The 14,535-nt window shown below is 36.5% G+C and overlaps 1 protein-coding gene across 5 annotated transcripts in view; it reads right to left on the reverse strand.

The window, feature by feature from the left end:
* The window catches only part of LOC127657089 (EH domain-binding protein 1-like), a 182,346-nt gene that overhangs the window by 113,603 nt on the left and 54,208 nt on the right, over positions 1 to 14,535 (reverse strand). For 3 of the 5 annotated variants that reach the window (XM_052145737.1, XM_052145735.1, XM_052145734.1), the window contains exons 6-9: positions 8,581 to 8,762; positions 2,640 to 2,779; positions 1,443 to 1,535; positions 450 to 575 (exon numbers count right to left, since the gene is read on the reverse strand). In XM_052145737.1, coding sequence (XP_052001697.1) covers positions 450 to 575; positions 1,443 to 1,535; positions 2,640 to 2,779; positions 8,581 to 8,762 — 541 coding nt within the window. The remainder of the gene's footprint in view (positions 1 to 449; positions 576 to 1,442; positions 1,536 to 2,639; positions 2,780 to 8,580; positions 8,763 to 14,535) is intronic. The other 2 variants (XM_052145738.1, XM_052145736.1) reach the window with 1 other exon arrangement.

Raw genomic sequence — 14,535 nt, forward strand, 5'->3', positions numbered from 1 at the left:
TTTGTGTTCAGCAGAAGAAAGACATTCACATCTAGGATGGCATGAGGGTGAGTAAATGATGAGAGAATTAAAACATTTGAGTGAACTATCCCTTTAAGAAAGTTCCAAAGAGTATCTTGTGTGTTTCAATGGAAGAAAATATATCTTTTGTACAAAGGAGTTTATCATGTTCACAAATTTGCTTAATAGATTGTGTGATCTAGAAATTGTTCTGAATCTTACACTAACATTTCTTTACTTTATAAAACAAATCTGTTAATTTTTTATTAATATATATTATAAAACTTTTTTTATTTCTAGATTAAATTAGATTTTCCCAAGTTTTCAATATGCACTTTTGAACGGCACTGTAATACGTCAACACACTTATCAGTTTGTTAATTAGTACAACCTGCCCTGTTGAAAAAGAGGGAAAGGGGTCAAACAAAAGGTCAAGGGTCAGTCCTTACCGTCCTCATCCGGGTCACCAAAAGGGTTGAGGTCAACCGGGTCATTAGGTTCATCGAAGGGGTTAGAGCTCATGTTCCTCTGGTCATGGTCCTCCTGATCCAGCAAGTTCAACTTACTGATCAGCTCTGAGCAGATGACATCCACATCATGACAACAGAAAAAAATACAGCAGTAGGATAAAGAGAGATCATCATTCATCAGTTCAAAACAAACAGCCAAAAAGCCAATGGATCCAATATTATCAGGTGAAACAAAAAAAAAAAAAAAAAACACAAATACATTGTGACAAACCAATCAATAAACCAATAATCATCTACATTTTGAAGTGAACCGCACCAAGATCCTTTGGGTCCAAAGAGATGTATGTTCCAGTAGAGCTGAGGCAGAGTTCATTCTGAGCTATTAAATCACAGAATAATCATAAAATATAGTTCCGAATGCTCCCAAAAACATGATTCCTAGAAAACGGTACAGGAACCAGCAGGTTGTGAGACTAACCCCAAGTCTGACACTTGTCCCCTCACTCCAGAATGTTCTAAATGTGTGTGTGTACAGGGTGACAGAGTGAAGTGGCTCTCTGAGTTGATAAGAATGGTGTGCAGTCTCAGTTTTGTCCACACAATGACACCCTGACCCATTTTAGGTCATCAGAGTGGTCAATCACATGACCAGTCGTGTGACATCATCTTTAAAGAACATCCCAAGATGTTCTGCAATGCACAAATCTGTGGTCATGGATACACAGTTTATCAGTGGGCAGTTGTGTTCACAACAAACTGTAGAAGGTAGAGGGCACAAGAACATAAATGATCAACAAAAGAACGTTCAATTAAAACAAAATGGAAGAGTAAACGGAACCGCATGTAGAAAAACATTAATGAACTTAATGGATGCTCTCAATGCACAGCACGACCAAAACACAACCACAGGGATGGAAGAAAGAAGGAAGAAAACTGAGTGAATGAAAGACTGATAGGGGAAAGCTAAAAAACCTTCAGAAGAAGAGGCAGGTTTATTTGCTTGCTTTAGGCAGTCGTCTGGATCTCCATCTATTGAGCTGAGAGCATTCAGCTGTCTCACAATCTCTGCAAACAGCACAACATACAATCAATACACACTCAAACACACACACACACACACACACACACACACACACACACACACTAAACTGTAGAAGCACACAGCAAAGCAATATATAATGCAATCAGACATATGCAATATATACAATGTGTGTATGTGTGTGTGCGTTGAGGTGTGTCTCTCTGAACAGGGGTGGAATGGAGCTGGGTCTTTGCTCTTAACAAACTGTGAAAAACAGATCAGACGGCATCGCTCTGGCAACAAAGAGATTCCTAAACCCATTCAATGAATAAACAACTCAAGCATTTCCATAGGAGCACCATATATGCAGTTAAACAGGGATCAAAAGCACATGGGCTTAGTGTCAAGACTCCAGTATCTGATGGGGGCTGCATTATACTGCTGTGTTCCACATACACACAATCAAAGTCATGAACAGACACATACATGTGCGCAACACACACACACACACACACACACACACACACACACAAACACAGAGAGATAAACATGTACGCATGCAAACACATGGCAAGTGTTGGGTGGACCTCATCACAAACAGAAAAACAAGGAGTATAAATCAATATAAAGCCCACAAATAAGTTGCTAATAAATAATCATAACAGAACAAATGCAAACAATCATATGCATAGTATATGCACAGACTGTAAATCTCAGAATCTAAATCTAACACTCAAATGAAAAGGTCTAACAAGAACCACATTTATATAATTCCTACAATCCATATATCTAATTTGGTTCTATTACAATCTAGATGACTCAATCTAATATAATCTAAATGTTACCATTTAAACGCTAAAAATCAGATTTATATACAACATTCAAATCACCATACAGCCCAAACTGATCACAAAGAGGTTCTCACAAATAAAACTATAGAATAGAACAGAATAGAAATGCATTACTGTATTTACTAGTACATTAATCACAGAGGAGATTCAAGAAAAAATACATAAACACAACAGAACAGAATAAAATGAAAAACAATATTGAAATTTACTGTGGTGTTTTTTGGTGTATATGGAAAATTTTAGATTAATCTGGAAACGGTGAACATCAATGGCTGACACCAAACAAGCGAGTCTCACCAGTGATCTTGGCAGCCTTCTCCTCCTCATTCACTCTGTTCTCCTCATCTTCTTCATTCTCCTCTTCAAAATCATCCAGATTGCCAATATCAGCCTGCTTCATACTCATCAGACTGGCCAGACTCTGCATGTCTTCATCGCTACACACAGAAAGAAAATTGTAAAGAGAAAAAAAAAAAAAAAAAAAATGTAAAACTGATGCATTTTTACTGATGAATAGTTTGGGTCATAAATTAGCAAATTATATGCTAATCTTATCAGATGGTAATCATTAGGATTATTTATATGCAGGCCCAGAAAGAATCCACTGGGTTCTTTTGTATTTTCTTCACTGATTTTTAGGAAAAATCTAAAGAAAAACAGGTGAAGGGCATGTGCCCCCTAACAAATCAATAAACACGGAGGAAAATAGAGATTATTTTAAATTCTTCGAACGAAAAAAGAAAGCTTTTCTCTAAAAAGTATTTCAGAAAGTTACGTAAAAGTAATTAGTAATCTGATTACTTTTTCATGAAGTAATCAGTCAGTAAATTAATTACCATTTTAGAGTAGTAATTTTTGTTGAATTACTTTTTTTGGTAACTTATCCAACACTGTTAAACTATTGGCAAGGGATTTGTAGAATTTCTAAAATGACAAGCGTTCAAGTTCTGCAGAAAGAGGGATTCACCCTCATGTTGTTCCCAACCCATATTACTTTCTTTGTTATGTGGAACATGATGTTTGGCAGCATGATATTGTCAGTCATTTATTTTCATTGCATCTTTTTTTCCCCATACAATGAAAGTGAATGGTGACTCACAATGTCATTCTGCCTTATAACTTTTTATCTTCCATGGAAAAATGTCAAAAGTTTGGAAAAAAATGAGGCTGAGTAAAGGACAAGATTTTGAATTTATGGGTGAACTATTCCTTCAAAAATAGAGATTGTTCATTTATTTTTCTGATAACATAATTTTCAGACCTGCATAAAACAATGACAACAGTAAGTAAAGAGTGAATATGGCAGTCCACCTTCACAAGAAATGGATGGAAGAAGAAAAAGAAAGAAAGAAAGAAAGGCAGGATGACAGAAGGAAGGAGAGAGATGAACGTGTAAACAGAATGCCCTTCATGGTCCTGCTCATAAGAGGCAGTGCAATACGGACAAGCATTCCAGCCAGGGCATTCACAAGCACTGCGAGATAACGCTTCAGGATTAACTCTCTCTCTCTCTCTCTCTCTCTCTCTCTCTCTCTCTCTCTCTCTCTCTCTCCCTTCCTTATCCCTGTCTTCTATTTCTCGCTCGCTCTCTGTCTGTCCCTCTCAAACTTCTTTATGAATGCGCTCCAGTCTTTCTTCGACAGGCATGGAAGCTTATTTGAACTTATGTATTGGGGTTTATTTGTGAGCTGTTGACATCATTCCCATGGGTTAAAAGTGGGCACACTTCCGCCCTGTAAACTCTGTCATACACACGCATCACAAAAGCCACACAAATACACATATCTTATATACTGTAGCACAAGGGTGAAATCACATACACTCATACATGCTTCTTGCTTCCTTTAGAGGCCCAGAAAACCGACCAGAAATTAAAAAAGGAACATTTTGAAGGAGAGATGTTAACACTATCAGGCCCAGTGGCTGGACATTTTTCATATTTCTACTTTGTTGTGACGCATTATTTCTGCTGAAAAAATCTCTACTCAGAATTGATTTATTTTTTGTCTATGTCATGAGAACAAGAGGAAACATTAAATTAAATTAAATGTGCTTTACTGCTTCCCAATAACAGTGCCCCTACAGAACAAACATGAGACTTAAAGCTGAAGTTTGTCATTTTGAATTTTGTAAAACAGAATTTAAAAAATAAACTGTGTTTTCAAACAGATTTCGAATACATCCTCTGTCTGCCAAAGGCCAAAAAAAAAAAAAAGGCAGTCCAGCCCAAAACTCATGTTTCATTGGTTGAGTTTATTGTTGCTGTGTCAAGCTGCATGGGTCGGTCAACCAAACAGCAATTTTGGAAAGTGCTACAGAGGCAGTGTTTAAACTTTCAATGAAATCAACCTACTAATGGCTTACTTGGTTATCTTTGTCGAAACATCTTTTAACATTGAAAACATTACAAATCCACTGTAAAAAGATAAAAGATATTAACATTCAGGTGATCCTATCATTTAACCAAATATGAATAAATCATATCCATTTAGATTGGTTAAAAGCCCTTATAGTTCACACAAAAATTACATTATTTATTCACCTTCATGTCATTACAAACTCATGCTGTTATTTTTTTTCCAAGGAACATACAATTAGAAATTATTGAAAAATTGTTGTTGCTGATCTTTCAATTCAATGACAGTGCAAAGTGACATCATATGTCAAGCAAAACAAAAAAAAAAAACACGATAAAAGTACTGTAAAACGTTGTCCAACTTGTGCAATTTGTCTTCTGAAGCCATATGAAAAAGACCAAACTGTAAGTTATTAATCACAAAAAATGTAAAGCCTTTAAAAAAAATCAAGCATGACAATGTCATGCAATCAAAAGAAGAAAAAAAAACTTCAAACTAACAATGTTATGTTTAAGAGCAAGTTTAATGGTGGTACATTTTAAATCGTACTCGAGTAAATTTGTTAAAAAAATTTTTACTTTTACTTCCTGCCACTACATTATTGCCTTTAATTATGGCTGTCAATCGATTACAATTTTTAATCGAATTACATTATGTGCCGATTAATTAATCAAATTAGTCACAATTAATCACATATATAATTATTTGCCAAGAAAGCCCCTCAAATAACAATAATTCAATATATAATGATAAAATAATTATAAATAATAGTTAGAATTAAATATGTAAAAATAATATATATATATATATATATTTATTATAAAAAATAACATTATTGTGGAAGAGAAGTTAAGCATCGATAAGACAATACAAAAAGTGGCTTTAGAATTCAATGTATTGTTTATTTCCATATTACTGAACATAAGTCAATAATTGGCATCCAGTTCACAGCAATCCATTATTCAATAAAATTTGTCAATCAAGCGATTTATTATGAGGGCTTGTCTAAGGACCCGTCAATGTACCCCTGTGTCAGGAGATGCTTGTGGGGTGTCTCACTTCGGTTGCATCACGTCATAAATATAATATTTTAGGTCGCTGTGTCAAGTTAAACGTAGTTTATAAACACGTCTTGAGATCCCTGCGTTCAGATTTGCACTCCAAGCTGTGTTTTGAATGAAATAACTCATCCTTGTGTTGTGCTGTCTGGTGAAGGGTTGGTTTGTTCTCTGTATAAATTGTGCATTGTCTATAAAGCTGAAGTCTCGCTTACTGCCCCCTGGAGAAAACGGGTGGTACTTCAAGCTTGAATTTGTCAGGAATCTTCCTTATTATGGTCTGTGGGACATTATTAATTGTAGAGGTCGACCGATATTGGTTTTTTCAGGCTGATGCCGATCTTTAAAAATCAGGGTCGGCCGATGGCAGATTAATGCTGCCGATTTATTTTGGCCGATATGTGCTTGTTTTTAACCTCTTATTTGAACCTTATATTTGAAAGATAAAATGTAACACAAATAATTAATTAAGATAGACAAAATTTGTCAACAAATACATTTATTGAACACTTGACCAATCTGCACTTCTAAATTAAAAATGTATAATGTAAAAACATATTGTATAAATAACGTATAACAAATATATTAAATAAACAAAGCAGGTGTTACGAACTGCTCCGAGACACGAAGGTTGAGATCCAAATGCATCTTTAATTAAGGGGCAATCCAGACACGTAATCCAATATTCAGAGCATCCAAGAGAAGCACAGGCATAACTAGGGATGAGTGTCGTTAAGGTTTTAATGGTATTACTATCTTACCGATACTGCTTATCGATCCGGTACTTTAACGGTATTCTTAACGGTTCTTTTTGTTATATATATATACATATATATATATATATATATATATATATATTTTTTTTTTTAAACAAAGATAAACAAAAGATAAACAATTACACAAAGATAAACGTTACGTAGGCACAGTGATTTAATTTCAGGAAGGTCTACTAACATTACTGTTCAGGTGTGGTCTAAAAAGAAATCTAATAACGTAATCAATTGTAAAATAACACAGTGCACCACTGTGAAGGGAAGGAAGTTGTGCTAGACAGAATGCAGGTTATGTATAAATATTCGTTTTATAATCTGTGGAAGGCGAAATCTAAAATAAAATCAGACTAATATCACAGATCTAAACCAGGCTATGTTTGAATGTTTAGTTCTGTCACTCGTTAAGCAGGGCTCGTGTTGTACTCGCTGTAGCACCGCGGGAGAGATCTCTCTCTCTCTCTCTCTCTCTTTGAATGCAAATAGCTAAATTGCATAACAGACAAATGGTTTAATATTATTATACATAGAAATGGCTGGCGAGATAAAATAACTGTCTTTATAGCAATAAGAAATGTATTTTCTTAATTTCTCCAGTACCGACAGCAGAACCGATAACGTCCGAGCTTACCAAAGCCAGTCCTTCAATAGCCTATAGCGCCTTGGTATCTTTTTTTATTACTTATTTCTCTGCATTGAGTGACAACCCTCTCAAATATAAGACACACAAACAGAACAAATAAAAGTCTCAGATTCACTGTCTGTAATTGCAAAATTCTTGCTTACTTATTGTGACATGATAGCAACCCTTCTGCTGTGATAATGCAACTTCAACTACGCTATCAATATCCAAAGTAGCCGAACATCATGTCGCCTATCGCGTTTGTCACGTTTTTTCTTGAAGTTGGCAGTAACATATAAAAAGTTTTTAATTAAATATAAAGGAGTTATACAAATTTAATCCTTACTGTTTTCTCCAAGGAATTTAGCTCCTTCCTTGGGCACTGGATGAGGTCTGCTCACTCTGCTGGAAAATGACTCTAAGGGCAGCGTGCGTCGAACACGTGTTCCACAACAACACTAGGCTGCCCACAGATGCGCCTGCCTAATAATCAGCTTGATATACTTTGATATTGGCCGATTATGTTAAATGCAAAAAAACGGCCGATTAATCGGTCGACCTCTAATTAATTGTGTAAAAAATGTTTATGTGTTATTTAAATATAATTAATAGCACTGAATTAATGCATTAAATTGACAGCCCTAATTTTTATTCAATAAGTGTTAATAAATCCAGAATTATTTATTTTTGAATAAGACTTTTACGACACCAGGACATTACAGCTGGACTTTGTCCAGTAAAGCAGCAGCAGCAAATGCTCCAAACAAACACTGTTCACTCCACAGAATGAAAAAGAATAGTTCTGTTATACGATGCCTTCATTGCACATCAAAACATGCAGATTTGTCAGCATACAAAATTACAGATCAAAGTTAAGAAAATACGTTGCAGTAAGTTGAGGTGATAATGACAACACAGGCTTATTTGTTATGGTGATGGTTAGTTTGAGTGTGGTTCTATAACTAGGGGCTCTATTGACAGTGCTGCAATATAACAGCACATAAATCCATATAAACCTCAGAGTTATGAGAGTTTTGGTCTGCTGTGTGTTAGGTCAGAATATTCTAAGAAGAAAGAGAAAACCACACAGTATTCATTTGAAGACAAGATTAATTAAAAGCGGAAGAAAAAGAGAGAGAGAGAGGTGGCTGGAGAGAGGGAGGAGAGGAGAAATTGAGAGAAGGAATGTTGGGAATGTGAAGTATCGTCACTCCCTATGTCACTGAGGCAAGAGAGAACAGAAAAAAACATGAACAGAGGAAGAGAAAGAAAATGAAACAGAAGAGAGAGATGATCTTGGGCATCAGTGCACTGTACCAAGAGAGACAGGAATTAAGAAATGCCAGAGGTGATTTGTAGTGGCAGCAGTGTGGGTGTAGTGGGCTGGTTTTGGAATTGTGGGTGTAGTTACTGGTTGAGGGGTTTACTTACGTGGCTTTGCCCTCTCTAAGGAAGATGCAGGACAGGGAGAACTGCAGTGTTGCAGAAACCACTTTCTTGGACAGCGGCTTGAACTTGAGCTTGACGTCTGTTTGTGTGGGCATGGCACTGGCATACTGCTTCATATTAATACAGCTCGTGGCCAGCGCTTTCCGACGGCCTGATGGAGATTCCTAAAATAATTGAATAAAACTAATTTTATTCCAATGCTTCCATTACCATGGGGAAAAAGCATAAACAACTCCGGTATATCATTTTTTTTTTAACCGTTTTAAATGTTATATTTACACAATACTATGATACTATATACCTATCCAGCAGCCATATCACCCTGTAGCTCTAAACTGGTTGCCCACTGAAGCTAAGCAGGGTTGAGCCTGGTCAGTACCTGAATGAGAGACCTCATGGGGAAAACTAAGGTTGCTGCTGGAAGAGGAATTAGGGTGGCCAGCAGGGGATGCCCACCCTGTGATCTGTATGGGTCCTGAGACTATACTGTAAAAAAGCACTGTCGTTCGGATAATAAGTAAAACCGTGGTCTTGACTCTCTGTGGTCATTAAAAGAGTAGGGGTGTAACCCTGGTGTCCTGGCCAAATTTCCTCCATAGTGCTCTGGGATATATTCTGGTACATGTGTGTACAGTGTGCAGCATCCATCTGGATGATGCAACAGCAGCCATATTGCGCCAGTATGCTCTCAACACACCAGATATTTGTGGAGAGGAGAGAGTAGAGTGATATAGCCAATTTATAGACAGGGATTTATAGGAGGCCATGACTGATAGGCCTTTTCTGACACTACACTTAAAGAGCTTTACATGAACACGGGACTCTCCTTAACCATGGCCTCCTGTAGTGGTTAAGGAGAGTCCCGTGTTCATGTAAAGCTCTTTAAGTGTAGTGTCAGAAAAGCACTAAATAAATGTAACATTCACTCATAAAACTATTTTTATACATACAGAATATGCTAAAAAAAATTAAAATAAAGAAATGCATTTACCCGACAGTGACAAAACATTCAAAAGAACACAAAATTACTAATGAAAAGTGCCAATCTTTACACTTACGGATAAAACCCTCACCTGTTATAACATGTACAGAGCACACACCACACACATTTGGGAAACCAGTACTTCTGGTGCATGTGTGTACAAGTTTAGTTAGACAGTCTCAACTGGAATCATCAAAGAGTTAAATTTCATCCTCACCAGAAAACTAAAATTAAAGGAATATTCAGAGTTCAATGCAAGTTCAAATCAGTCGACAGCATTTGTGTCATAATGTGGATTACCACAAAATGTTTTTACTTTTCCCTCCTTTTCTTAAAAAACTTAAAAATAAAAGCAGAAATCAAGGTTACAGTGAGGCCTTTACAATGGAAGTCAATGGGGCCAATTTTTGGAGTGTTTAAAAAGGCACTAATGTGAAGTTTATAATTGTATTAAAAAGGACTTACATTTTTTTGTTCTGTTAAAACTCACATTATATTTGAGCTGTAAAGTGGTTTAAATCATAATAATTTGAGTAATTTTAAGATTTGTTGATATTAAATCATAATGGTGGCTAAGTTGTAAAATTGGCTATAACTTTACATAGAACAGTTTAGAAATCTATTTTATTTTTAAATCACACAAAAATCATGTTAACATGTACTGTTTACTTCTTGTGGCTGTACTTTTAAAACAGTGAGTATTTTAACATTTATGAATTGGCCCCATTCACTTCCATTGTAGGTGTTTCACTGTAGCACAGATTTGTGCTTTTTTTAAAGTAAAGGAGGGGCGCGTCAAAATGTATTTTAGTGGTAATCAATATTACACCACAAATGCTGTTGATTGAGGTTAACTTGTATTGAACCCATATTCCTTTAATATCAAATGGAATGACATTGAATTTATCTATAAATGTAAACTTACAATCATTTTTTTTTTCAACCAGTTAAGCTCATATCAGAACAAGGGGGACTTCATTATCTACAGAATTCAAATAAACAAACTCAGTATTCGCTCATCACCTCTTACACCAACAGACTAGACAGGCCCTTTCATAATGGTCAATTGCGCCCCCTGAAGGTCAAAGGGCAGGCATAGTCTTCAAGGTGTAGAAAGCAAACATTTTGATGCATAGATTCTTGCTCAGATTCTGCCCTCCGATTTCCATTCCATCCCAATATTCATTCATGCACTGTCTCTCACATTCCTCTCTACTTGTACAGTACTTCTCTGAGCAATTTGAAACTTTGTATTGCTGTACTTCTCATATTATTACCTCATTTGGATGATTTGCTTATGCTGTATTCCTTATTTATAAGTCACTTCAGATAAAAGTGTCTGCTAAATTAATAAATGCAGGCCTAAATAAACTTGACCTAAGCATCAGTAGAATTCACAAAACAAAGTTGAAATTATTGATCATTACATGATCAACAAATTGAAGACTGTTGGAACAAGACCGTTCAATACACGCCTCTCTTTCCAGGCCTTAGTTTTGCCTTTGGTTTGGCAAGCATCCTCCATTTGAGCTTTTACTGTGGTGCAATACATGATGACGGCCTATTTACGGTCTTTACTTTTCATCAGGCATGTTGTGCAAAATAATACAAAACCAAATAAGCAAAGAAATGAGCAGAGAGAGAAATGAAGGCCATGTCACAGCCTCTCCACAGTTTTCTCTCAGAAATAAAATGTGTATAACACACTCACGGCATGCCTCTCAAATAGCCTGTATTCATACACTAGTCAGTATGTATAGATGTCCAGATTAAAATCTCACTCACAGACACGTGTGTGTGTGTGTGCGCATGTATCAGTGGTTCCATAGAAAAGGGAAACCCTTATCAGAGCAGTCTCAGGAAGATTGGGATCCACAGAGCTGAAGAGCGACTCAGATTTTTCGTCTCAGATATGCCTCAATACAACTCTCACACACACACACACACACACACACACACACACACACCAATCCTCACAGCCTTATTTCCATTTGCTTAAGGTGATTGATCAGCTGACCACCTATGAGTGACGCAAACATAGCATGCGTCAACGTCTGAAATACAGACAGAGACGTAAACCAACCAACCAACCAAGCCCTGACCAAACCAACCAACCAAGCCCTGACCAAACCAACAGCACTGCCAGCTCCTCACATCCTGCCAATATCACACCCAGACAAATTACCCACAATCCCCCACTCCGGCTGGGACAGGAGATGGTCCTCCTTGAGTCCTTTAGTAAATGAAAATTATAAAAAGAAAAAGAAAACTGCATCTAAGATTCTAAACCGCTCACCGAAGAAGCCACTTGACATTTGTGTTGACATTTGAGCCCCTGTTGAATAGGTTGGAAATACAGCATGTCATCCCTGAAGAATCCAGTGCTCCAAAGCACGTCTTATCAGCAAGATTATGCACTGGCATTATACAGAACTAATAGTGCATGTAGGTCCTTTATGAATGAATTTCAAAATGCATCAAACACTTAAGAAGGATTTAGTCCTTCTCTGAAAAAATACATAAGAATATGCAAATACACAGGGAAGAATAAGGTTTAACAGATTTGACGAGCGCAAACAATGAGGGTGTTCTTTTCCCCGGCTGCTGGTGTCAATCAGAAGCCCATTTTACCATCCAGGGTTATGATAATGTGTAAAATGAAAATAGACAATAAGACACTTTTAATTTATCACATGGATATGACTATCAATACGCAGCTATTGTACCCACAGAATCACTAAATACTTGGCTGAGAGGAGAGCTGTAGTTGCCAGATTGGCTGTATGCTGCCGCCTGCTGGTCTCTTTAGAGCATATTAACATACACACACACAACAGGAGACCTCAGCACAGCTACATTTTACTGAGACATGATTAAATTATTATTACATAGTTATAACAGTATTGTTTAGGAGCAAAATATTAAACATTATTGGCATATGGTGCTAAACTCAATTTAAAGCTACATTAAACAACATTTTCAAAGTCTTGTATAGTTATGATATGCTGTTATAATCAGGGACTAAAAACATTTCAAGGAATGAAAACAAAAACCGAAATGGAACTACATTTTTAGCAGAACGTAATCGAAAACCGGAACGAAGTGATTTTCAATTGTTCCAGAGTGAAAACCTTATTTTTAAATGCTGGTAACCATTTATATCTGGTTAATTTTGTTCTGATATTTTTTTCATGAAACCAAAGGCCAAAGGGTTTATCACAGTAAATTTCTGGAACTACACCACTTCACGTTGCCTGAAAAATGAAACGTGCTTTGATCCTGAAGGAAACTGCTTTGCCTAATAGCACTTGTGGATGTGGTATTCTCTGAATGAAGACCTTTTTAACAACTATGTGTAATTACTACTTATAAATGCATGGCTTATCCAGATAACAACGAAAACATTATTAGGAGGTAAAAAAGTTAATTTCTCAGTTGTTTCCAAGTCTACACTGAACTATTGTTAGATATGATACATTAATAGAGATTTAATGCTTTCGGGTTTTGACTGAGAAACAGATCTATTATTAAATTTATAATTAAATGTTAATTAACTGCTTGTTATGATTTCTATGTAGATAAATCCACCACACAGGAAAAACACGTAATGCTTATTTTGGTGAGGCAAGTGGCTTATTTTGGGCTTGTTTTTCCAGACCATGTTGCTTGTTTCCCTTGCGAGATATGTCAACACTGCAATTGGTATATCACCCACCCCTTAGCGGAGAGTACTGTCACTTTAAAAAGAACATTATTAACCGTTCTTTTATTTAGTTCTGCAACCTTTTGGAAAGGAGGCTGTGGAACTTCTGAACCGGAGCTAGAAAAAAAATAGTTTTTACTCAAAATGTACCAAAATGAAAAACATTTAGTTTTTAGTCCCTGGTCATAATAAATGAGAACTTTTAAAAATGCACTGCAAAATTATTTAAGTTATTTAGGTTAGTGAATAACTTCAAAACAGCTAAAAGGAGATTTAAAATGGTGAAACCACTTAAAATATCTACTTTCATACATTACATTTTAACCTAAAATATTGCTACCCAGTCTACATTGCATTATAAATCATAAAATAATACAACTACAATTAGCAGCTGAAGCTAGAAACAATAATTAGAGACAATAAACAGCTTTTCCGGTTTGTCTTTGACATTGCTCTGTATGACTGAGGGCAGGATTGTGTTTGGGTTGTCCACAATTTTTTCAATGTATCACGGATACGTTTGCTTGTGTCCTGTTCTTAAATGTTTGTTTTGTGAACATGTCGATAATCTAATGTTGTAGCTTAGATCATGTCAGACTCAAAACACAAATTGAGGGGGGAAAAAGCATTAATAAATGATTAATGTAGTTTATGAGGACATTTCTAGAGTTACCATAATTCAAATCGCTTAAAACATACCAAACTATGTTTTTTTGAAATCGCAAAAATGCTGAAAGTTTTTGTGAGGGTTAGATTTAGGTTTAGGGGCTAGAATCTATAGTTCATACAGTATAAAAATCATTATGTCTATGGAGAGTCCTCATGAGGATAGCTGCACCCTACGTGTGTGTGTGTGTGTGTATGTGTGTGTCCGTTAGGGAAGAACACCATCAATCCCCAGCAGGCTATAACACCTAAGTGAACCTCAAACTTCCTTTGAGTGACATTTCCAGGAAGTGTGAGGAAGAGAGGGGTGCGACCGGGAGATCCATCCAATTTAGGCGGGTGGCGGTCCCAGCTGTTCCACTATTGATCCACAGCTGGTGCCAGTATGGGGGGTGGGGGTCAGGGCTGTGGGGTTTCCTCCCAACACACACACACACACACACACACACACACACACACACACACACACACTTTAAAATAGAAAAAGAGGATGAGAAGAGGGATGATCAATAAAAGTGCCCCTCTCTACTTGTATTGGACTTTTGGTGCTTGTCAGGGTTTTCTGCTATGACTCAGGCAAGAGAGA

This window comes from Xyrauchen texanus, chromosome 16, assembly GCF_025860055.1.
Source record: "Xyrauchen texanus isolate HMW12.3.18 chromosome 16, RBS_HiC_50CHRs, whole genome shotgun sequence".
NCBI classification, from domain to species: domain Eukaryota; kingdom Metazoa; phylum Chordata; class Actinopteri; order Cypriniformes; family Catostomidae; genus Xyrauchen; species Xyrauchen texanus.